The 26283-nt window shown below is 39.6% G+C and overlaps 1 protein-coding gene across 1 annotated transcript in view; it reads left to right on the forward strand.

Moving 5' to 3' along the window:
- Positions 1-9496: 9496 nt before the first annotated feature.
- Positions 9497-26283, forward strand: part of CHRNA7 (cholinergic receptor nicotinic alpha 7 subunit) — a 112674-nt gene continuing 95887 nt past the window's right edge. The window contains exons 1-2 of the mRNA XM_058736848.1: positions 9497-9648; positions 9919-10058. Of these exons, the coding sequence (XP_058592831.1) occupies positions 9603-9648; positions 9919-10058 (186 nt within the window). The 5' untranslated portion in view covers positions 9497-9602. The remainder of the gene's footprint in view (positions 9649-9918; positions 10059-26283) is intronic.

A 26283-nucleotide genomic window follows, 5' to 3' on the forward strand; every position in this document is an offset into this window, starting at 1 on the left:
AAAAATGTTCATTGTTTAAGCCCCTCAGTTTGTGCTTTTTTATTATGGTAGTGTTAAGAAACTACTACAGTGAACATAGACTGATCAGATGATACTCAATTACATTTATAATTATTTATCTAATGATTTGAAACCTTATGTCCACACATACCTAAAAATCTGGACTTGACTGGTAATTATGGCTTTATTCATAATTGCCCCAAACTGGAAGCAACCAAGATGTTCTCCAGTAGGTGAATGAGTAAACAAACTATGTTACACTCACATAATGGAACAGTATTCAGCAATAAAAAGAATTAAGCTACTAAGCCCTGCAAAAATATGGATGAATCTTAAATATACATTGCTAAATGAAAGAAATCAGTCTTAAAAGGCTACATATGGTATGATTCCATTTATATGACATTGTGGAAAAGGCAAAACTATAAGGATGATAAATGGATCAGTGGTTGCCAGGCATTTGGAAAGAGGTAAGATATTAACAAAGGAGTCATGGAAAATTTTATAGGACAGTGAAATTATTTGGTATAACACTTTAATGTTAAAGACATGATGCTATGAATTTTTTCAAAATCCACAGGACTTTATGCAAAATGAATGAACCTAAATTGATGCAAACTGAAAAAAAAAACTGTTTAGGAATTCAGGGATCCCATGATGGAATGGTGACTATGACAAAAATATCTAATGGTATTAAAAATATTTGAAATAACCTCAGTGAAAAGGTTGGGGGGAAAAGTACTGACATAGGTAACATTGGAAATGAGTGAAGACTTTAAGACAAAAGGCAAAATGACTACATAAGCACTGTACTCCAGTTAATAATGCACACATCTGAAACCTTTCTATACATGTACTGGAATTCAACCAGTAAGTAAGCAGATGACAATGGTTGGAGTCATTTCTCACTATTAGAGTTGGAGGTTGTCCATAGACAATGGGGGATAAGGTTAGAATGATCCATGTGGTATTAGGTTAGAGTTGGAGATGTTAGTGTGAACTTATGTGTGGTTTTCAATAGATACAGATAGGTATGTGTGTATACATGGGTTAGATAAACACCTATCTCCTTCCTCTGACAGTTTCATGAGGCCTAGAAGCAACCTCACCAAGTAGCAACAAGCATGTCCAGTCCTCAGATCTTCAATTCTAATACCATTTTCAATCAAAAGAATCAAGGGATCCTTGGAGAAATGGCTGATTCTAGGACTGGGGCCAGAAATATTATGAGTCTGGAGCATCTTGTAGTGTTAGAAAATATGGGAATGTATGAAAGACTCCACAAGGGAATGTATGAAAGAGTCACAGGAATCAACTGTAAGAACTCCTATTGATCAAAGCTTAAACACTTTGAGCAAGAATATAAATAAAGTCATACTGGATTATAACTCAAGGTATGAAATAAATATCATTGAGTACACTGATATAAATAAGTGGTTGAATAAATAAATAAGTGAGGGAGGAGAGATAAATCATGCAGAAGGATTTAAAATATTTATGTAAATACGGAGTACTTAAAATTTATGAGAACACTTTAAGGAGGTTGATCATAACTCCTCATTCCTTACGTGTGGGCTGTGAATACTGACATTCTTCAGTTAAAGAGCACAGTATAGAGAGGGAGGTAAAAAAGAGTAACCTTACAGTAGAGAAATCTGACAGTGTGTCAACCCAGGTGATCAAGGTCAACATCAACATTGGTAGGTCATGTTGATAGTATGTATCCTTGATATGATCTGATGAGAATGGCACCTTATCTATGTAGTCTTCCTCTCCAAACCCACAACCTCAGTTTAATCACAATAAAAACATCAACAAACCCTAACGGAAGGGCTGTCTGCAAAATAGCAGAACAGTACTCCTCAAAACTATCAAGCTCAGTGAAAACCAGACATGACTGAAAAACTATCCTGACCAAAAGAAGCTCAAGAAGACATGATATCTCAATGTGATGCTGTGTCTCACATAAAATCTTGGGACATAAAGACAGTAGGTAAAAACTAAGAAAATCTTAATATTTAAAGTATGGTCTTGGGGCGCCTGGGTGACTCATTTGGTTAAGTGCCCGACTCTTAGTTTTAGTTCAGGTCATGATCTCATGATTCATGGGATCAAGCCCTGCATCAGGCTCCATGCTGACAGTGTGGAGCCTGCTTGGGATTCTCTCTCTCCCTCTCTCTATCCTCCTCCTCCTCCTCCTCCTCCTCCTCCTCCTTCTTCTTCTTCTTCTTCTTCTTCTTCTTCTTCTTCTTCTTTTCTTCTCTCTCCCTCTCTGTCTTTCTCTCTCTCTGTCTCACTCAAAATAATTTAATAAACTTAAAAAGTAAAGTATGGTCTTTAGTTAATAATAATGTGTCAGTATTCTTTCATTAGTTGGAAAAACATTTACTGATGTTGGATGTTAACAATAGTGGATACTGGGTGTTGAGTATGAGAATTCTCTGTACTATCTCCACAATCTTCTTAAAAGCTAAAATTTTTCTAAATTTAAAAGTTTACTAAAACACAAAAACAAAAACATAATATTTGCTATAGCCTTTTAGAAGATGAACTTAGATTTAGAAGATGAAATTAGATTAAAGTAGCTTCCTTTAATCCTAGGTTGGTTATTTTTCAATGATAAATAAGAATTGAATTTTATTCAATATATGTTGACATGATGATATTTTTGTTGGCCTGTTAACATAGTAATGAGTACAGGGATACCTCATTTTATTGTGCTTTGCACATTTTTTTTTCTTATACACTGAAGGTTTGTGGCAACCCTACATTGTACATGCAGTGCAAGTCTATTGGAACCATTTTTCCAAAAGCATTTCCTCACTTTGTGTTTCTGTGTTACATTTTGGTAATTCTCACAACATGTTAAACTTTTTTTAATTGCTATTTTATTTTAATTGCTGCAATCTCATGATAAAACTTTCATGGATGAGGAGTTGCTGCTTATGGATGAGCAAAGAAAGTGATTTCTTGAGATGGAATCTACTCCTGGTGAAGATGTTGTGAAGATTACTGAAATGACAACAAAGGATTTAGAATATCACATAAAGTTAATTGATAAAGCAGCAGCAGTGTTTGAGATGACTGACTCCAAGTTTGAAAGTTCTACTGTGGGTAAAGTGCTATCAAATAACACCACATGTTATGGAGAAATTGTTCGTGAAACGAGAGTCAATGTGTCAAACTTCATTGTTATTTTAGGAAATTACCAGTCACCCCAACTTCAATAACCACCGCCATGAACAATCAGTAGCCACAAACATTGAAGCAAAATCCTTCACCAGAAAAATGATTACATTTGCTGAAAGGTCAGATGATGGTTAGCAAGTTTTAGCAATCATATTTTTCTTAAATTAAGATGTGAGGGGTGCCTGGTTGGCTGAGTCAGTTGAACATCCAACTTTGGCTCAGGTCACGATCTTGCGGTTGATGAGTTTGAGCCCTGCATCAGGTCCTGTGCTGACAGCTCAGAGCCTGGAGCCTGATTCAGATTCTGTGTCTCTCTCTCTGCCCCTCCCCGGATCATGCTCTGTCTCTCTCTGTCTCAAAAATAAAATAAACATTAAACAATTTTTAAACTAAGGTGTGTACACTAGTTTCTTTCTTTTTTTTTTGAATAGTGCTACTGCATACTTAATATACTACAGTATATTGTAAACATAACTTTTACATGCACTGGGAAACCAAAAGATTCATTTGTCTTGCTTTATTATAATATCTGCTTTATTGGGATATTCACTTTACTGTTGTAGTCTGGAATCAAATACGATATATCTCCTAAGTCTGCCTATATCTCGCTTTCCTGGGATACACCCTTCTTACGAACTTTATTGTGTTCTCCCAGATTCATATGTTTAAGTCATAACTCCCTACTATGACTGTATTCGGATATAGGGCCTATAAGATGATAATTAAGGTTAAATGGGGTCATAAAGGCAGGACCCTAATCTGATAGGACTGTGTCCTTAGAAGAAGAGAAAGAAACATCAGACCTGTTTCACTTTCTCTCTGTGTGTGCACAGGGGAAAGGCAGCCATCTACAAGCCAGGAAGAGGCCTAACCAGAAACTCACCCTAATACCTCCTTGATCTTAGACTCCAGCCCCTAGAACTATGAGAAAATAAATTTGTTGCTTAAGCCATCAATACTGGAGTGTTTTGTTATGGTAGCCTGAGCTGACTAATACAATCCTATTTGATGATTATTAATTTTTATGTTTTTTTAATTTGGTTTGCTATTTGCAATGTGGTTTCTATTTCTAATTCTATAAGCTGTACTGTCCCAAATTTCTTTCTTTTCATAGTACTTAACTAGCTTTAGTAGTTTGGTTTGTTTTTCTATTAGACAAGAAAAAATTAAACATTAATGATGTAATCATTTAACTAAGAAGTTATGATAGAAATAAACTAGAAACTTATAGGCATGAAGGAATTTAAAAAGATATGAATTAATGAAAAAATAATCAAGTGCATAATAGTTATTTTAAAAACTAAAAGACTAAAATAGAGTAGTTAAGAAAAAAAATAATGTACCAAAATAATATCAAGAATGAAGAGTAGGAACCATGTATATATATATGCATATATATTTCATTTATTTAAGAAGAACGTGTTTTCACTAATTGTTGGGTGTGCATGCTTTTATAAATGCCCACCAAACCAAATTTCTTAATTTCTTAATGTTTGTCAATCTCCAATATACTTTGTCATTTTGGCTGGTTGGATTTTTTTTTTCAGCAGATTTTGCCTGTTACCTGAATTTGCTGTCTTACAAGGGCCAGAAATGTCCTCTTCAATTATACCCTTTCGCTTCCAAAGTGTTCTTACTATTTAACAGTCATTGATTATTTAGATTTGCATTTAAGTTAACGCTCTTTGTCTCCTTTAAAATCTGTGTTTTATTTTTTTGCTGTTTAATAGTTTCACCAGCTTCACTATCTAATGATGAATCTTTTGTTTACTTAACATGATCACCACTTTTTTTTTAAATTATTTTTAAATAATCTCTACTCCCAACATGATGTCTGAACTCATGACCCCAAGATCAAGAGTCACGTGTTCTACCAACAAAGCCAGCCTGGTGCCAGATCATTGCTTATTGTACTTCCTCAATTTGAGATTTATATTTTTTTCAGAACTGAAACTTCTTAGTCATTTTATCTTTAAATTTGTTTTTAATGTTTATTCATTTTTGAAAGAGAGAGAGAAAGAGAGAATGAGAGAGAGAGAGAGAGACAGCATGAGGGGGGAGGGGCAGAGAGAGACGGGGACAGAGAATCCAAAGCAGACTCCAGGATCCCAGCTGTCAGCACAGAGCCCAATGCAGGGCTCGAACCTGTGAACTGAGAGATCACGACCTGAGACAAAGTTGGACGCTTACCCGGCTGAGCCACTGAGGCATCTCTTAGTCATTTTTTCTTTAAATAATTTCTCACATATTCTTTTTATTAATATTTTTTAGGACTCCTAGTAGATGAGTTCTTATTCTATCCTTCTTATCCCTTAACCTTTCTTATCCAGGTGATTTTCTGGGTACATTTTTCAGCTCTTGCTCCCAGAGTACCAATGCTTTCTTCATCATTAGTCAGTCTCCTCTTTAACACATTTGCTAGATTTTCAATTTTAATTGTTATGGGTTTTTTCCTAGATGCTCGTGTTTTATTTTCTGTTTGTTTCTTTTCCTCTGTGGTTTGTTCTCTCCTTATGCTATTAATTCCTATTTTAATCCCTGTATGCCATATTACTGATACTCTTTGTCCTCTCTGCCCAGGCACAGATAAAAATATTGCTTCCCAGCTTCTCTTGCTTGAAGTTGTGATCAAGAGACTTGGCTCTGGCCAGAAAATGTGGACAGAGATGATACAAGCAACTTCAGTCCTGGTCCAGGTACGCCTCTACTTGTTTGCAGGCTGTATAAAGGTTGAGGCTCCAGCAGACTTCAATTAGCACATTCCTCTGGTCCCCAGAACACAGTCAATCCAGTTGTTGAAAGGATCTTGTATCTTTAAAAGACTTGAGGAGCTTAGCCACCTAGGGAAGTCACTGGAACTTTTTGAGTATGGTATGAGAGAGAAATAAACTTTATAGTGTTATGCCAACAGGATTTGTGGATTATTATTGCAGCTGATATTACTCAATAACTTTGGCATTTTAAACATACTTATTTTATAGTTTTTTTTTCCCCCAAATCATCCTCTTATCTCAAATTGTGGGGTACTAACTTTTTTTGCCTGTGGTGTATGTACTTTCACTTACTATTGGCTATTGCCTCACAGGGGATGTAGTTTATTTCGGAGTGGGTTTTATATTTTTTAGTTGGAGTTCATTTTCATGAAAGTCACAGTTTTTTTGAGCTCCATGTGTGTAAATTTATAGAAGCTGTTCCCAGAGGGATTCTTGAATTCTAAACCATGTAAGTTGTATATATTTGGGCACACACCTAAGCACTATGCATTTTTTTCAAAGTTTGTATTTACTTATTTTGAGAGAGAGAGAGAGAGAGAGAGAGAGAGAGAGAGAGAGAGAGAGAGAAGGGGAGGGGCAGAGAGAGAGGAAGACAGAGAATCCCAAGCAGGCTCTGCGCTGACAGCAGATGAACCCAATGTGGGTCTCGAACCCATGAATCACGAGATCATGACCTGAGCCGAAATAAAGCGTCAGACGTTCAACTGACTGAGCCACCCAGGCGCCCCTGCAATTTTGGGTTTATAAATGTATAGTTACCTTTTCTGCCTATCCAGACTCAAAGCAGAAAACATGCTTCCTTCCATTACCCTTGGTCATGTTTCGGGTTTGCTGGTCTATTTTTACATGAAAGGGGAGATTTTTGCAGGCTCTAGATTTATCTGGATATTTTTGTTCCAGTCCCCCACCTCTCATAGACTCAAGACCAGTTTGCTTCATTGAGGTTTGTTAAAATTTAAGACTCTTATCCTTGGAGCCCGCGTCTAGATATGCCCCTCTCCTGGACTATGATAATAGCACCAGCTTGTGAGTAATTATTCTGGGTTTGTTTCTGGTCCCTGCCTTTCTTTTTTTTTTTTTTTTAATGTTTATTTATTTTTGAGACAGAGAGAGACAGAGCATGAATGGGGGAGGGGCAGAGAGAGAGGGAGACACAGAATCGGAAGCAGGCTCCAGGCTCTGAGCCATCAGCCCAGAGCCTGACGCGGGGCTCGAACTCACGAACCATGAGATCGTGACCTGAGCTGAAGTTGGACGCTCAACCGACTGAGCCACCCAGGCGCCCCAGGCCCCTGCCTTTCTAAGCGCAAGTATGTATTAATTTTCTCTTACGTTTTACTTACCATTCATGTTGGGAATGGGAGTGAAAGGGGTACCTGCAGCTCTGTCAGCTCAATCCCAGAAAGTCCCACTCCTTTCTTTATTTTACAAATGAAAAAACTGAGTCTTATATGGGGATGAACACAGCCACACTCACAGACCTATTTACTGGCACAGCACAGACTGAAATTTATTTATCCACACTCATGTTAGCTCTAAATTGTAAACTGAGTGAGTGGATTGTGCTGGTAGGTCCTACAGACATCTAGCAGAACATAGGACATAAATAAAAACTCATTGACTGGTTGTCCCACTAGAAAATAGTTTAATTCTAGGTTTCTGATATTATGGGTACAAGGGACAAAAGAAGTTTTTATGCTTTTAGGAAGGTGATCCTAATGGCCAAACTCAAGGTATATGAATTCCCTTGGCCCCTCTAGGCTCATGTCCTTCTAGAATGGAAGGCTGGGCTTTTAGACACTTTCAGGAAATGTGTTTGAGAGCTAGTGTTTCATTCAGATGACCAGTGGGGATGGCATGCCGGTGAGAATCTCCCTGTTGTGTCCTATGCCCCCTCTATTCTGATATTTTATTTTCTTTCTCTGACTCCCTTTTTGCCAGCAGCTGAAACCCTTTAGTTCATTTCTTCACCAGTGCCAGCTCTGTGTGTATCCAGACTGCCAGATTGCAGAACTCAGGAGCTCGATTAAAGCTAAGAGCATACCTGTCTGCTCACCAGGAAATTCTATTCTGGTGTTCCCTTCTCCTGGCTGGACCCTTCCTTTGTGGCAAGCCCAGGTTGGCTGTCATGTCTATGAACTCTTCCCCAGAAAGAATCAATCTTTCTTTCCTCTAGGACCTTCTCTTAGTTCAAAGTTTACACTCATTATTTGCTTATACATGCATCAGTTAACAGGTGTGAATTTGCTATCAGACACTTAGTTGCAAGGCTGTCACATTTCTTTGTTTTTTCCCAAATCAAATAACTGGCTCAGTCACCCATTCCTGCCGCTCCGGTAAATTCAAAGGCAGTCACGTTTTGGTGAGCTTTTCTAGTGTTTTGTTTGTTTGTTTGTTTTTAATGTCATCCAAAAATCCCGTGTCTTATGCAGTGCCCAAATGTGGGCTTTGCCTCTGCCGGTCCAACCTGCCTGAGCTCTTGGTGTAGATCACTTTGGGGCAGCGCCCCCTACGTGGGCGCAGGGAACCTGCTGCACTCAGCTTTCTGCAACCTTCTTGCAGAGAGCTAGTGGGACAGAGCTTTCCGCCTCCCTATCCTCACCTCCTTCCTCTTCCAAATCCAAACCCCCTCCTTAAGGTCTAGGACTCGACTTAGCCTCTGACCATTTGACTGATGTTTACTCTGAGCCTCCCCATGTCAATTAACTCTCTCCCGAGTTAAAAAGGAGAAGGAGAAGGAAAAGGAGAAAAGCCTAAATCACACCAACAAGTTTTGGTTGTCCTTCCAGAAAGGGGTGGGAAGTAACTTTTCAATTTTAAATCTCCTTTAAAAGAGAACGAGACATAAAGAGGGTGTCCACTGGGATTGCCATCACACACTTCTGCGGCGTTTCTCCTCCCCTATAGAATGTCTTCCAGGCAGAGATTTCCCCTCTTCTCCCAGCACCTAGGTGAGAACCTAGATGAGAATCGGACTGGTGATGCCCAGCAAATGGTTGCTGACAGAACACCCTGGCGGGAGGTAGGAGGGGGGCTTCCTCTCATGTCTGTTTTGTCTGGTTGGAGAGACGTCCCAACCTGTGGGAGCCTGGTTCCTAGTCGCTGTCACCCAGCCACTGTCGTAAGGGAGGGGAGGACCCTGGAGGACTGGACCCCAGAATTGTCCCGCTCTCTCTCAAGGACCCGTGCAGCTTCTGTCTGAGAGCAGGAGGGAGCGGAGTGGGGACCAAGGACAAAAGGGAGAGACAGAACCTGGCCTCGGACAGCCCCTGGCTCGGCCGGAGGTGTGATGCGGAGGGACCGGGACAACGGTGGAGACGGAGGCGGGGCGGGGTGCCCTGGCTGTAACCAGTACTCCGGAGCGCACTTCCCACTTATACCAGCGGGCTGCAGTTCCCTGGGCGGCCGCCGAGCCGCCAAGGGCCCCGCTGGCTGGCTGGGGTGGGGGCGGGGGCGGGGGCGGGGGCGGGGCTCGTCACGTGGAGAAGCGCGCGGAGGCGGGCGGGGCGGGGGCGCGCGCTCGGCTCTTTAAAGGCGCGCGAGCCGAACCGGGAGAGGCGGCTCCGCGGCCGCAGGCGCAGGCCCGGGCCGACTAGCAAGGCGCTGGGCGCGCCGGCCGCGGCAGCTCAGAGTCCCAACATGCGCCGGTCGGTGTGGCTGGCGCTGGCCGCGTCGCTCTTGCACGGTAAAGCCGCCGGATCTCCCAGTCCTCTACTCCTCCTCCGCGGGATCCCGGGCGCATCCTGGCTGCTCCGTGCGCCCCGCGCCCGGGCCAGGTTTGGGGGCTCGCGCCAGCGAGGGACAGTGGGCGGCGCTGCCGGGGGCTGTCCTGGGAATGAGAGCCCCTTTCGTTTGGGTTGCTTGCTTTGGGCGGTGGGGGTCCGCGGGCAGGGGGCGTGGGGTGCACCCCCGGTGGCCTTCCCTGAGCAGCCCGCTGGGCTCTCCTCTCCTTAAGTGTCCCTGCAAGGCGAGTTCCAGAGGAAGCTCTACAAGGAGCTGGTCAAGAACTACAACCCCTTGGAGAGGCCCGTGGCCAACGACTCGCAGCCGCTCACCGTCTACTTCTCCCTCAGCCTCCTGCAGATCATGGACGTGGTGAGTCCTGGCCCCGGCCACAGGGCTGCCCTCTCCCCGCCTTGGGCTCTGAGGGGTCGCAGAAGGATCAGGCGGGATGGCTTGGCTTGGACGCGCTAGTTGACTCAGGGTGAGGCGGGCCCGCGCTCTGTTCCCGACCTGGGCCTGCCCTCTGCTTCCTACCTCAGTTTCCCCATCTGCTGCGTGCCTCAGTTTCCCCACCAATCGAGGAGGAACCCCGTGAAGCATGTTCCACTGCCCCAGCTACTTGTGCATGGGTACTTCAGTCCCACCTTTCCCTCAGCTTAGAAACTCAGGATGAAAGTATCCCCAACCTGAGCCAGAATCAGCAAGAATAAGGTCCAAATGATCACATTTTAGTGCTCCTTATGTGCTAAGCGTTAGCATGCAGTCCGTGCCAATTTAGCCATCTCTAGACTTTGCTGGTGCCTGAGGTATGTAATTTCTTTGGGTAGGGGCTTGGCCTTGGGCTTTGTAGTTGGTTAATGTGTCCAGGCAGTTGGCCAGCTGTGAGCATTTACACGCCCCTCACCACAATACCAGTAATGGACTTTCCCTGGCCCCTTACTGGTGAGAGTAGTGCTGGTAGTCCAGCTTTGGGTCCACACCCGAGATGCACTTGTCTGTTCCTTCAGGCAGCTGCTCTGAGCCCCATGGGGTTTTTTCTTTGTGGACTTGCTAGTGCTCATTTCAGTTGACAAATCTGTATCATATGTATGACAAGTTCTTTCTTGCTCTTCTAGACTGCTCTGAAGGTTCAGTTTTCATTGTCATATCCTTCATACAATACAAATATTTTACAAAAGCGTTTCATTGTTAAAAATGGGTTTCTGTGCGGTGTCTGTACAAGGCATCAGATTCTGTTCTGGGGCACATGAGGGTAAGAGTGGGACACAGGGATGGTGGTGTTCAGGGAGGAAAGAGGTGTGCGAATGGCCTAAGTTCCACACAGAAAGTGCTAAGAGCCACCAGAGAGGTTCAGATAAGTGGTGTAAGAAGACATGTGATATTTCATAATTTTACAAAGAGTACCCACACTACCACACTGATGCATGTTGCATCACTTAACCTAGTTAGAATTGCCACAATGAAAGCCTTCCTCTCCCATACTACACCTGTGTTAAATGTGTACTTTCTCCTACAGACAGAACTATGCTTTAAAATATTCAATGCATATGTGATGATATGGTCAACTTATCATGAAAGGAGGGCTGTAAAGAAAGACAAGCGCCATCATACAGTTTGCAAAAATTGCTGTTTACAGAGCTTGGATTACAGGAGAGGGGAAAGGATGAAGAGTTGGAGTTAGGGGAAGAGAGACTGAAAAAGAAGCTGTAGCATTGAATGAAGCCAGGTCAGAGAAATGCAAGTGCAGAGGCCTTGGGAGGGGCACAAGTCTCTGGGTGTTTGGAGAGGCAAGTACTTTACAGAGCAACTTCTCTGTTACTTCAAGAGGTTCACGATTTGTACTTGGGAGCCTTGATGGTTTCTGGCTTTGACAGTTTGTGGATGATTGCTATTAGGTAAGTTTTATAAGTGATCAGAGTCCGTACTGTGCATGATAGCATTTCATTGGTTACTGATGAGCTAAATATGTGAATGCACTTTGAGAGACCACAAAGTTAGCACATGACTGTGGTCATTTTCAGTAAAACATACCAAACCAAACAGCACTCCCCACCCCATCCCCTACACACACGATAAAGGACCAGTCAACACACTCCACAGTTGGTGCATGATAGGCTGGGAAGGTGAAACCCACCTCCCACTGTCCCATTTGCCTAGGATTGGCTCCAGCCAGCAAGACGGCCTTACCATGGGTATGCTACACAGTTGCCTCTCTTGAGTGGTCCTTGTGCTGGCTGGATGGTATGTGAAGTTACAGTGGCTACTTAGCCAAGGAGTAGGAACAGTGAGCAAGTGAAGCTGTCCTCCTAAGGCTGGCCATCTCTTTTGGAGAGGAAACCACTCACTGAGCAGCTGCAAGCCTTTCTGAGTGCTTTTGACTCTTTAAGAGACCCTTAAGGAATCAGGTTATATAAGGGATTTGGGGGTCTTATGAGAAGTTTAGGCATAAACTTGAGTTACACAATGTGACAAATAATAAAACACAAACTTGTGTCAAGTTAGGAAGTTTAAAAAAAAACAAAAATCATGAATACTGGATATCATCATCATTACAGTATTAGAGAAACACGTGAAGACAGCCATTAGCAGCGTGAGGTAATGGGAAGGTGGGAGGGGAAAAAGCCTTGATCTCACCTTGGCTGTCCAGCCATGACCCCATTGAACTTCCTAGGCAGGCAATGCTGCTAGCTCATGGTGTGGCCTTGAACAGATTTCTTTACCTCTTTAATCCCTGTTTCTTCATGTGTATAATGAGAATGGTAATACCCACTTCACCAGGTTTCAAGAGGATTAAATAAGAAAAAGTGCTTGACATACGCTAGTGATTCACTGAAGGTTTGCTCAATCTTAATTATGTAGCTACTCAACTCAGAGATTGGGAAGTTGATGCCTAGAAAGCTGTGGTCACTTTCCCAAAGTTGCTCATTGGTTAGAGGCAGGGCTGCAAGGAAAACCCACATCTGACTTGAAGTTCTTTGCATCTCTTGCCTCCTTTAGAATTGATAACTACTTTTGCAGAATAGTTAGCTTGATTTATTTAAACTGGCTGAACTGTAACTGATTGAGTGTGACTGTCCTGAGATACTAGGTGAAAAGGAAGTCTCTGTATCAGAAGTAATGAAATATGCAAACATTTGTATTCCAGTTGGAATTGACTCTGCCTGGTTTTGAAGCAGGGCTCTCCAGCTGGAATCTTAGCACCCTGGACAGAGACACAGTGGCTCTCATAAGGGATTCATGTGACAGTCTTGACTGGTGCAAAATTCTCTTTATAAATCTGGTAACAGGGGTCATTTATGCACTCTGACTGAGCTGTTCTAGAGACCATTATCCCTCCCCCTAAGTCTTGTTATTGTTCCCCTTTTTGCCAGCAGAGGTTTCCTGGATGGAATGATGGAGAGTTGGCATATGATGTTGCATATCTTATTTTCATGAAAGATCATTTCTCTTTCACCAATTTATTCCACACATATTTACTGAACTTGTTTTTGTGAACATTGCTTGATTCAGAGGATTCATAAATGAATAAGGGATGGTTTCTACTTTTAAAACTCCTCACAATCTGGCTGGGGAGACTGACATGGAGATCCAAGACTACGACGTGTGTAATTTAACATACATGCCTATACAAAGTGCTACAAATACACATAGGAGAAAACATTTATTTCCAGATAGCATGGCTGGGAATGGTTTCAAAGCGGAGGTAGTTAGATTTCTAAAAATGAGTAGGAATTTGACAGTTGGATAAAGTAGGAGAGACTTTCCAGGTGATGGGGGCAGGGTGAGGAAAGACAGATTTTGGTGGAGGGCAGCATATCTTCAGCAAGATGGGTTCTATGAAGCACTGTCTCCTGGTTAACCTTCACTACAAGTTTTACTGCAAGACTTCTTAGAATATTGAATGTCCTTATGTTTATTGAGAATTTCTAAAAGAGGGATATAGCATTGACCAAACCACTAATTTTTCTTTACAGACTCTTTTGTAAGAATTATAAGAATTGTATAAGAATAAGAATTGTAAGAATTCTAGAAACACACCTTGCAGGGTGAAGGATAGGGTTATTTTTTTGGTAGGATTATGAGTTGAGTTCAGAGACAGGAGGGGAATAGAGTGTAATGTGTCGTGTATGCTTTTGCAGAGTTGAGCTTTTGCCCTCGTCTGGGTATCTCAGAGGGCATGAGGAGGCAGTGTGCCAGGGGATTTGTGAAGCTGTAAGATCAGCTTGCCATAGCATATTTTCCTAGAAATGGAAACAATCCAAACTGTGATATTTGTATTAAATCCAACAAGTATAAATTATAGATTAGAATGAAAAAAAAAAGATGCATACATTTTAAAGACAAAGCATGTGTTTTCAAAGGGATTGTTTTACCTGCTTTGGTCTGTTCTAGCTATTTAATAGGCTCCTTGGTGAAGTGCTAGGTGTAGAGTGGGAAGGTCTGGTGGATTTTTAAGGAGAGGAGGGATGTAACCAGATCTGTGTTTATTTAGATAGAGGATGTTGAGGGCAGTATGTGTACGGAATTGTTTGGAGAGGAGGTGAAGTGTATGTAGGCAAGGGATGAAGAGGTCGAAACTTCCCACGTTGTGGGAAAGTGAAAAGTGGACAGATTCCAAAGACACTTTGCATAGCTAATCTGTGATGTGTAACTGTTTACATAAACTTCATGTAGCTACATAGATAAATTTGTTACGTAAAAGTGCCTGAGTTATTCCTAAATGCATACTCTGACTCACAGAGTTTATTAATTTACTTCGTGGGTTTGTAACTGGGCTGCGAATGGGATAAGACACAAGAAATCATTTTGAAGTGTTGCAAATGCAGGGTTCTAAACTGCCAACAGTTTCCATAATATTTCTCCTTTATTTGTGCCATTTAGTCATTCACCTGTATGCATACATCTTAAGGCCATTCTAAGTGTTGATTTGCATAAAATAAATGTGCACAGTTATGAAAGCCTGTCCAGAAGGCAAAGTATTTAAAATGAGTAATGTGAATCAACACATAATTATTATACAATGTAAAATGCATAATTATGCACAAATGATTCTTGGTGTTTTATAGATTTTACTTTTAGATTCAGCCTTTTAGAAGCGTTAGTCACAAGACAGTTGAACTAAGTGGTCATGCATTTGGGGTTTGCTGCTACCAGTGGCGGGCATGGTTGTGGAGCCTGATATCCTAAGGGCTTGTGTGTTACCTGACACATCCTCACGGGGCCTTTGCTTTTGCCAGGCTTAGAATTTTTCATCTACCAGCCACTATGTAAAATGCTATAACTCTAACTTAATGTTATCAAATATTAACTGTAAAAATTGTACATCTTGAACATCATGTGTGAAGAAAACCCAATGTTCAATTAAGTATCCTAATGTTTGTATGCATATTTCTTAAAACTACAAAGGTAATATATATTTTGTGTAGGAAACAAACAAACAAAAAGGCCCGAGGGGAAAATCATCACCCAAATTACCATTACTCAAGCCATTCTGGTGTAGTTCATGGTCTCTTTTCTCTATAGAGTGTGTAGAGAAATATTTAAAAATTAAAAGTTTAGGGGTTCCTAGGTAACTCATTTGGTGAAACATCAGACTCTCAATTTCAGCTTATGTCATGATCTCATCATTCATGAGTATGAGCCCCAAATCAGGCTTAGTGCTGTGGATAGAATCTGCTTAAGGTAACCTCTCTCCCCCTGTCCCTCTGCCCCTCCCCTGCTTGTGAATGCACTGCACACATGCTCTCTCTCTCTATCAAAAAAAAGGTGGGGGCTCCTGGGTGGCTCAGTTGGTTAATCATCTAACTCTTCTCCTCCCCCCTCTCAAAAATAAACTTAAAAAAAGTGTATAACCCCATTACAACACCTTAAACCATATTAACAGGCATTAATTTTAAAGTGATGCAAAGAAAGCCCAGGGTCCCCCAACTTCTCTGCCATATTAACTCCTCCCCCCAAATATGCCATGTAGTAAACAAATACGAGTTTTAAAATAAAATCAAATTCATTTTCCACTATCCTGCATTTCTCACATTAGTGCATGTTCAATCTCTGTCCCTCTTTTTATTTTAGAAATCGTTTAAAAAGTGTATATTGAAATGATTCATGATGTGACTTTTAAGTTACATGAAATGATTCATGATGTTGTTTCTAAACCTGGTTGCCTTTTTATTTTGTCCCAGTGCATATGAAGAATTGTAGGTATAATTTGAGGGTCTTGAGGATACTATCTTTATCAACTTTCATGTTTGTTTCTGGCCGACATCTGGGTCATGGCGCCAGCACAAGCACAAACTGCCTTAATCCAGTTAATCATTGAGATGATGAGGGCCTGGACTTTCATCCCTGTAAGGGCTGCTCTGCTGTTGATTTTTGCTTATACATACCTAGATATAAATATAAAGAATTTGCTAGAGTCTTCTTTCTTTTCAGTGGAACTTGAACTCCTGTTTGGTTCCCCTAGCTCTCAAGTCTGTCAAGATGTGCTTAATTTTTTGGTCTCTTAGGCATTGTTTCAGGAATCATCAAATGGTTCCCAAAAGGTGCCCCAAACTCTGTTATCTACCCAGGGCTTCCCTCTCCTTCTGGATCTTGGTGCTGCAATTTCTCATTGCTCTATTAATTTCTCTGGTGTTTTTATGCATGTGATCATTGCATTTTCCATCCTAATTGTTCTAACTGGAGGATTCGTGAGAACCACTTTGTTCATCATTGATAGTAGCAGAATTGAAATTCTAAATTAAGGCATGTTTATAATGCATCCTTATAATTGATCCAGATTTATTATGGTGGAGATTTTATCCCTCTCAAACCTCTTTATGGCTTTGGGACATAAATAAACATACAAATTTTTTAGCTTTATAAACTGAGAAGTATGGACACTTTTACTAAAGGAATCTTTCTTGTAAATGTTGCTTTTCAGGTCTACCACTGAAGGTATTCCCCAAAGGGTTCAGTTTTCTCAGAGTTCCTGATTCATCCTTGACATGCTGTTAAAGGAAGAGAAATAGTCTTGTTATGGAGGGATGCCAACCAAAATCTCTGTTCTCTTATTGATTTATTAGGATTAGGTAGTGTTTTACTCCTCAGAGAAAAGGAGAGTCATTTGGAACCTTCTAATAGCAATTCCCATGGTATTTATTTCAGTAATTTATTGACAGTCAACATTAGCTATAAATCATTTTAGCAAAAACCAAAAACAAACAACTCCCCTAAACTAAAACTATTATAAAAATAGTGGGTCTGTGTACCTATTTATGTGTATATAAACACACACACACACACACACACACACACACACACACACACACACGTTCTTATCTCTCCTTGTCGAATATTTTCTTTGGGTACCTCTAAATGAGATATCATATAGTATGCTTAAGTTTCCATGAAAAAAAGCTAGAAGTTACAGAAAAAGCTAAGGAATCACAGCTCTCAGATTGCCAAAATAATTGGATAAAACTAACATGATATTAAATAAGGAATTGTACAAAAACCCACATTCTGGGTTAAAAGTCACTGAAGGAGAATGGGCTGTGGGAGAGTGTTGGACATGTGCTGACTCCAGGCCCCAAGTCAGGTAGTAGATGAAGGAGCTGATCTGTCCCAGTGACAGGTAGAAGTTGGTAAAGGGGGAGGGAATTGTAACTGTCATAGTTAACAAATGCCATTTGTGTGAGATGATTCTCAAAGTGGGGAATTTACTCCCAGATCATTGTAAAGATTCCTGACTTGGGGTAAAAGAGGTAGTGTCTATATTCCAGGGAGAAGGCATATCGATAACGTAAGAAAATTGCATTTATTTCTCACTGAAAAGCCATTAGTATGACACTGAGCACCACGATTTAGTTTTTCCCTTCTCTGGAAGTTTATGCAGGTGGAGTAATGCAAGCACATGGTGTGTATTCTTTTGGGTCTGGTTATTTTTGCTCAATTTTATTTTTGTGAGAGTGCATTCAAGTTGTTGCCTATTATAATTTATTCATCTTTATTACTATTCTGTTGATGGATATTCAGATTCCAGCTTTTGTCTATTAATAAGAACTCTGCCATGAATATTCCTATTGTACATATATTTTGATGCACATGTGTATGCATTTCTGCCTATCACATGCATATATGTATAGAAATGGACTAAGTCATAAAGTGGCAATATCTTTAAGTTTTCCAAATGAAGCCAAATTGTTTTATTTATTTATTTGTGTTTATTTTATTTATTTTGAGAGAGAGATGTAGAGAGAGAGAGAGAGAGAGCAGAGAGGGGCAGAGAGAGAGAGAGAGAGAGAGAGAATCCCAAGCAGGGTCCACGCTGTTAAGTGCAGAGCCCGATGTAGGGCTTGAACTCATGAACCGTGACATCATGACCAGAGCTGAAATCAAGAGCTGGCTGCTTAGCCCACTGGGCTAAGTGCCCCCAAATGTTTTAAAAAATGGTTATATACCAATTAATTTTCTCACCAGAAGTGTATGAAAAATTCTTATTGCTCTACATACTCACCAACTCTTGGTATTTTCAATCTTTTTTATTCACCATTCTGGTGGGTGGGGATTTTATTATTTATTTATTTATTTATTTACATGTTTATTTATTCTGAGAGAGAGAGGAGACAGCATGAGCAGGGGAGAGAGAGAGAGAGAGAGAGAATCCCAAGCAGGCTCAGTGGGGCTCAACACCATGAAACTTGAGATAATGACTGGAGCTGAGATCAAGAGCTAATCCTTAACCAGCTGAGCCACTCAGGCCCCCTTCTTTGTGATTTTAGTTTGTTTATTTTTGAGAGAGAGAGAGAGAGAGAGAGAGAAAGACAGAGACAGAGAGAGCAGGGGAGGGTTTGAGAGAGAGGGAGAGAATCCCAAGCAGGCTCCACAATGTCAGTGCAGAGCCCAATGTAGGGCTCGAACTCACAAACCGAGAGGTCATGACCTGAGCTGAAATCAAGAGTCAGGTGCTTAACAGACTGAGTCACCCTGGCAGACCTTCTTCTTTGTGATTTTAATTAGCACTTCCTAGATTACCAGTGAAGTCAAGGACATTTTTATTTCCTAATTTTCAGCTTGATTATTTTCTTTTGAAAAGTGTCTATTCATGTCTCTTGCCTGTTTTTATCATTTCTATTTTTTTTGTTTTGTGTTGTTTTTCCTTTTTGATTTGTATGAGTTATTCTGTATTATGGATATGAGTCCTTAGGCACTTATATGCTTTTGCAAATATTCCCTCAGACTCTTGGCTTGTCTTTTTGCTCTTTTAATGTTTGTTCTTTCTGTCTTTTGTAAATCTTTAATCAAAGTATAATATACTTCTAGAGAGATGCTGTCTTGATGAACAGCAATTCATTATAATGTGGCCCAACTCATGAAACCTTATTTTCTATGTTTAATGCTTATTGTGTCCTATTTAAAAACTCTTTCTTTTTCTCAACATCATGAAGATATTTTCCCATAGAGGCGTTTTGTTGTTCTTGTTTTACCTTTCATATTTTATGTGCCATCTACCTAGAATTGATTTTTAGTTGAGCATAGTTTATTTTTTTAATGTTTATTTATTTTATTTTGAGAGAGAGAGAGCGAGAGCGAGAGAGAGAAAGAGAGAGAGCAGGAGCAGGGGACTAGCAGAGCGAGGGAGAGAGAATCCTAAGCGGGCTCTACACTGTCAGCGCAGAGCCCGATGCGGAACTCCATCCCATGATCCATGAGATCATGACCTGAGCTGAAATCAAGAGTCAGATGCTGCCCAGGTGTCTCTTAATTTAGTATAGTTTAAAGGGTATCACTTTTAAAGTAGTTTCATGGAAATCTTGACTGATGATTAATTTATTTTGTTTTTTAAAAGATAAAGGATTGTAGTGTATTTGCTGTGTGAATGTTGAACTATATCACACTTGGACATTGTGTATCCACTGTGTCTGCCTTCAGATAGATGTTTCAGTTATTTAATGTGTGTATAATATGGATAAAATGTATAGGCTGTGACATTTTTAAGTATTTAAACATGTCATATGACATACAGCAGTTACAGAGCCAACAGTAAAGGATTTATAAGAAGCCCTAAGCCCTAAACCCACATTTCCCATTGCTGTTCATTCCTCAGTGACCTCCAGTGATCTGTTTCTGGTTATGACTCCTGTTTTAATACTCCATTTATTATTCCTTGATTGATCAACTGTATCCACTTGCTATTGACTTCTTGTTATGACAGGATATGAACTTGGCTCACTCACCACAGCTCCCCCCTTCTACTCTCATACCACTGTTGTCATTTTCATTGATCACTTTTATACCTTCAAAAGACAGTTCTTAAGGCTTTTTTTCATTTCTGTTATCCATAATTGGGTTTCCCTCTCTGTAAGCACTCTAGTTCTGTCCCTACTTTTCTTTAACTCCTTCTGTCTCCATGTTGGTAACCTTTACATTCTCTCTTTTAATCATATTTAATTTCTCTGCAATTTGATTCTGTTTTTTTAAAGCAGTCTTTATGATTTTGTGACAATGTAAACTGTATTGTCTGCAAAACCATTTTTCTGAGCCTATACTTCCTTCTGTATGGGTCCAATGCTGTGGCTTCTGTGCCATTCAGTGGGGTGGAGTGTATCTGTTGTCTACTGATTCAAATGTTCTTCTCTTTTTAAATGTTTTATTTATTTTTATTTTTGAGAGAGAGTGAGAGAGAGCGCACACGTGTGAGAGAGCGCACATGAGCAGGGGAGGGGCAGAGAGAGAGAGACACACAGAATCCAAAGCAGGCTCCAGGCTCTGACCTGTCAGCTCAGAGTCCAATGTGGGGCTCAAACTCCTGAACCACGAAATCATGACCTGAGTCGAAGTCAGATGCTCAACTGACTGAGCCACCCAGGGGCCCCTATTTGTCTTTTTTTATACTCTTTACCAAATCATATCATACCTTTCTTTTTCTAAATCTTTAGTCATGCAGTTTATTCTGTGGATCCTCCTTTTATTATTCTCTCTGTTCATTATACAGTTGATCACCTTTCTCAAATGATATCAGTTGAAGATTATTGTTCATTTCTTTATTTAGTTTATGTGTTTTAAACTGGATTATATTATTTCTTCTAAGGTAATTTATTCCTTTTCTTTTAATTTTACTCATTTATTTATTTGTCTTTCTGTTTATTTTTATGGTTTGTTTGTTTGGCAAGCTTTCCTAAAATGACTTCTGATTCTTAGAATTCTTTTTGTATTTTATTTTTTATTTTTATTTTTTAAAATTTTTAAACTTTTTTTTAAATTTATTTTTGAGACAGAGACAGAGCATGAGTGGGGGAGGGTCAGAGAGAGGGGGAGACACAGAATCTGAAACAGGCTCCAGGCTCTGAGCGGTCAGCACAGAGCTCGATGTGGGGCTTGAACCCACGGACCGCGAGATCATGACCTGAGCCGAAGTCGGCCGCTTAACCGACTGAACCACCCAGGCGCCCCATCTTTTTGTATTTTAAAATTAGGGAAGAGAAGCACTGGTGGAAGTGCTATATTTGAGAGTAGGATTTAGTGTCTTTCAGCTCTCGTTTTAGGGCCTGAGTGAGGACTGTTAAAATTTTTCAGGCCCCTAAATGCCAAAGAGCTGGATGGTTTGCCTCAGGGGCATCTCTTATCACATTAACTTCTTTATTCTCTAATTCATTAGTATCCAATAGAAGTATAATGTCGGCTACAGATGTAATTTTAGATTTCCTAGTGGCCACACTTAAAAACATATAGGTGAAATTAATTTTAATAATATATTTTACTTAACCTAATGTATCTAAATTATTAACATTTCAACACATAGCAAATGCAGAAACATTGTTAATAAGATGGTTTACACTTCTGGGGGAGGGCAGAGCTGAGTCTTAGAAATCACATGTTGCGCTCAGCACATTTCAGCAGTGGTCACTTATCAAGGACTCAGTAGCCACCTTTTCCTAGTGGCTACCATATTAGACTCCACAGCTCTAACCAATCCACTTTTTTGGGTTTTGACTGTATTGAGAAGAAACCCTGGCTAATGGTTATTCTTAGAAGGGAGCTGGTAGCTCTCTTTTCCAGAGCTCTCTGTCATTCACCTGTGTCAGCTCCACTCCATCCACCTTGCCTCCTTCAGTTCACTTCTGAACTCAGTGAGGCTTCACTCAGCAAACCTGCTCCTCCCACCCTGCAGTCAGTCCCCTCTCCAGTATTTAGCAGCGGCTACTTTCACTCTACCTTTGCAGTCGCCAAGCCTCCATGCACATGCTGTTTTCCTGTAATGTATTGAAATATTTTTATTTATGATTCCATTTATGATTTAATTCCCATTCTCTTTGTTTGGGGGTTTTTATACCACTTCCCTCCTTTATTTTAATTTCAGTGGTCTTAGAGGGAAAGGGGAAATAAATGGGTGTGTTTAGGCTGACATCTCAAACTGGAAACTTACAGGATATTCTTATCAGCAACTTAGCCAATGGCATAAATATGTTGTTTTGTATTTTTAATCCATTGTTTGATTCACATGTCCATGTTGATACTTCTGTAATACATTTTGATATTTAAAGGGATCCTTTAAACTGATTGGGCAGTGAACACTTGGGCACAGTTGTTTCTGTCATTTTCTTATATTAGTGCAGTTCCTTGGAATGCTGTATGACCATGCCCTTCAGATGGCGTTCTGTGACCTGTTGAATATATGCTTAAAAGGTATTGTCTAAAAAATACAGGTAGAAGTTATAATTTCCTCATCCTTGGCAACACCCTTGAATTTACCAAGAATGAGATAATAAGCATTTTCACATATGTCTTACATATACAGTTTATTTAAATGTAAATAAATGTTTTCTTTTAAAGTAGCCACTGTAGAAAGTGATACATTTACTCTAACGAACTACTATATTATCGAATACTTTTGGACTCCTGTTAGGGTTAAAGCACTATTATTTGAAAATTTTCAGTAGGGAATTTTTAGTTTCAGGATAAGTTTGTTTATGTTGAATGACAGGGTGTTCCTTAAAGTGGGGTCTCATGATGAAGATTCATGGCTCCTAAATGAGATGGAAATGGATTTTCTGTTCTCTTTCTTTTGGATGCTTATAATCTGATACGAAGAAAAATCAAAATAAAGTTCCCCAAAGTGTCCTAAGCAACTTAAAATCTTTCTATACTATTTTCAAAGAGAGCCTGTAATGAGATAATGAACTTACTGGTACGTAAGCTTGAAAAATCTTTAGTTTATATTCATACCTTATATATTAAATGAAATGTTTTGTGGGTTTTAAAAATTAATTAATTTAAAAATTAAATGGTTAAAGCTTTTTTTAAAAAAAGTTTTTATTTATATTCCAGTTAATATACAGTGTTAATATTACTTTCAGGTATACAATATAGTGATTCAACAATTCCATATAACAGCCAGTGCTCATCACTACAAGTGTATTCCTTAGTCCTCATCACCTACTTAACCCATCCCCAACCCAACTCCCCTCTGGTAACCCTTAGTTTGTTCTCTATAGTTAAGAGTTTGCTTCTTGGTTTTCCTCTCTCTCTTTTTTCCCTTTGCTCATTTGTTTTGTATCTTAAATTCCACATATGAATGGAATCATATGGTATTTGAGTTTCTCTGACTGATTTTGCTCAGCATAATAATCTCTAGTTTCATCCATGTCATTGTAAATGGCAAGATCTTATTATTTTTATGGCTGAATAACATTCCATTGCATATATACACCACTTTTCTTTATCCATTCATCATTTGATGGACAGTTGAGCTGTTTCCATAAAATGACTATTGTAAATAGTGCTGCTATAAATATTAGGGTGCCTGTATCCCTTTGAATTAGTACTTTTGTATCCTTTGGATAAATACCTAGTAGTGCAATTAGTGGATTGAGGGTAGTTCTAAAGATATTTTTTTTAAATTTTTTTTAACGTTTATTTATTTTTGAGACAGAGAGAGACAGAGCATGAATGGTGGAGGATTAGAGAGAGGGAGACACAGAATCGGAAACAGGCCCCAGGCTCTGAGCTGTCAGCACAGAGCCCAACGCGGGGCTCGAACTCACAGACTGTGAGATCATGACCCGAGCTGAAGTCGGACGCTCAACCGACTGAGCCACCCAGGCACCCCCTAGGGTAGTTCTATTTTTAACATTTTGAGGAGCCTCTATACTGTTTTCCAGAGTGGCTGCATCAGTTTTTTCAGTTTGCATTCCCACCAACAGGACAAGAAGGTTCCCCTTTCTCGCATCCTTTATAATACCTGATGCTTCTTGATGTTTCTTTCTTGTATTCTTGAGTTTAGCCATTCTGACTGTTAATGAGGTGATATCTCATTGTAGTTTTGATTTGCATTTCCCTGACGATCAGTAATGTTGAACATCTTTTCATATGTCTGTTGGCCATCTGGATGTCTTCTTTGTAAAAGTGTCTATTCATGTCTTCTGTCCATTTTTTAATTGGATTATTTTTTTTTTTAGGTTTGAGTTCTTTATATATTTTGGATACTAACCCTTTATCAGGTATGCCATTTGCAAATATCTTCTTCCATTCTTTTGGTTGCCTTTTAGTTTTGTTGATTCCTTCACTGCAAAACCTTTTTATTTTGATGAAGTCCCAATAATTTATTTTTTCTTTTCTTTCCCTTGCCTCTGAAGACATATCTAGTAAGATGTTGCTCCAACTAAGGTCAAAGAGATTGCTGCCTGTGTTCTCCCCTAGGATTTTGATGGTTTCCTGTCTCACATTTAGGTTTTTCATCCATTTTGAATTTATTTTTGTGTATGGTATAAGAAAGTGGTCCAATTTCATCTTCTGTGTATCACTATCCAGTTTTCCCAACAGCATTTGTTGAAGAGACTGTCTTTTTTCCATTGGATGTTTTTTCCTATTTTGTCGAAGATTAATTGACCATATAATCATGGGTTTATTTCTGGGCTTTCTATTCTGTTCCAATGATCTATGTGTCTGTTTCTATGAATTGGCAAAACCTTTACAAATACTTAGTAAAATCCTCAACATTTAAAAACTTCTTTAAAAGGTTTTCTTTTTAAAACTAAAATGTAACTCTTAGATTTTTCATTAAATGTTATAGTTATACTCAGCAAATTGTTCCTGAATCACTTACAACAGTATTTTATATTTGCCTCAAATATCTGTAGATTGAGGATCAATACAATTCTGATTGATGAAAACTAAAGAGTAACAGGTATGTTGATTAAAAATGGGCAAAGTCCATAGAATCTTGGTATTTGTGAACATTCAGATATTTCTGGTTATTTTTCAGGGGCATATCCTAGAGGCAATTGGAAGTCAGGAGATAGGTTTTTGGTTTTTTGTTGTTGTTGTTTTTTTTTGTTTGTTTGTTTTGTTTTGTTTGTTTTTTTTAAGTGACATAAAGAGCCAGCTGTGTAGATAGCTAAAGCAGGAGAATTTATCTAAATTTGTCTTTGAGGCTTCCCTGTTCTTTATATTAGTAGTCATGTGTTTTATTGTTCCAGAATATTGCATCAAGGGCTTTTTTCTCAAAGTCATTAGGCCAAGGATTTGTATTTTCTGACTTAGGGTCCCAGGAATGAGAGAGGATTTTAAAGCAGCTCTCTGGAAGCTGGAACAGAACTGGAATACAGTCCATAGCCACAGGAAGTTTCTCCTTATCTTATTTCCCTCAGAGGGAGTCAGGACAGTTGGACCCTTCATCTTCTTCCCACGTATGGAGCAATTAATGTAACAGGCATGGCCTTGGATGATCCTTTGTCAGTAACCATTGGGTGTGTATTAAAACAGCAACATACAGATGGCACCTTCATTGCTTATGACAGAGAAAATTAGGGGCAGTGGATTACATGAAAAACTGCAAGGGAATATTCATGATAGGAAATGCGTTTCCTTTCCAGTAGTGGTTTGTACCAGCAGGGAGCAGCTGGTCACAGAAGTCTCTTCACAAACAATCTTTCCACTGGCTTCCTGCATTTTTCCAAATAGCATACCAGATTAGAGAGAAATGCTTATAAAGTGCTTGAAACTTAATCTCAGAGGAAATGAATAGCAAGATGGAATACATGGTGTAGCATTGTGTAGATGGGAAAGATTGCACTGATTTCAGAAATCTATTTTTTTTGAAAATGAGTGTCCTTCTGACATTATCATTGTATCTGCCAGGAAATCTGGAAAAGGCTGTGGGTAGGTGGGTAAGACCTGAGGTGGGTAGGATTCAGGGTCTGGTTCCCCTACCTATAAGTAGCTTTGATGGTTTGACTTTGGGTGTATAGCTCAATGTCTGTATTTGAAAAGATCTTTAAAATGTCATCATCTGTATGTATATAACTTTAAAGTTTCAAACACTGTCACACACCTTATTTTTGTCTCTTCAGTAATCATGTGAACTACATGTTACATTATTATGGTCATTCTTGTTTACGCAGAGAAACTTTGGGGTTCGAGCCCAGGTCTTCTCCTTTTTTTTTTTTTTTTTAATTTGGGGATTTTTAAATAATATATTATGCAATATTCAAGATTTTAAATGGGTGACCAATGAGATTTTGTTATCATTTTGAATTATTCTGGGGGATATTTGATATGTTTTATTTCATTGCAGTAAATGTTTCTAAATGCTCAAAATGTCGGGTTACCTCCTGTG

This window comes from Neofelis nebulosa, chromosome 7 (genome assembly GCF_028018385.1).
Source record: "Neofelis nebulosa isolate mNeoNeb1 chromosome 7, mNeoNeb1.pri, whole genome shotgun sequence".
Lineage (NCBI taxonomy): Eukaryota > Metazoa > Chordata > Mammalia > Carnivora > Felidae > Neofelis > Neofelis nebulosa.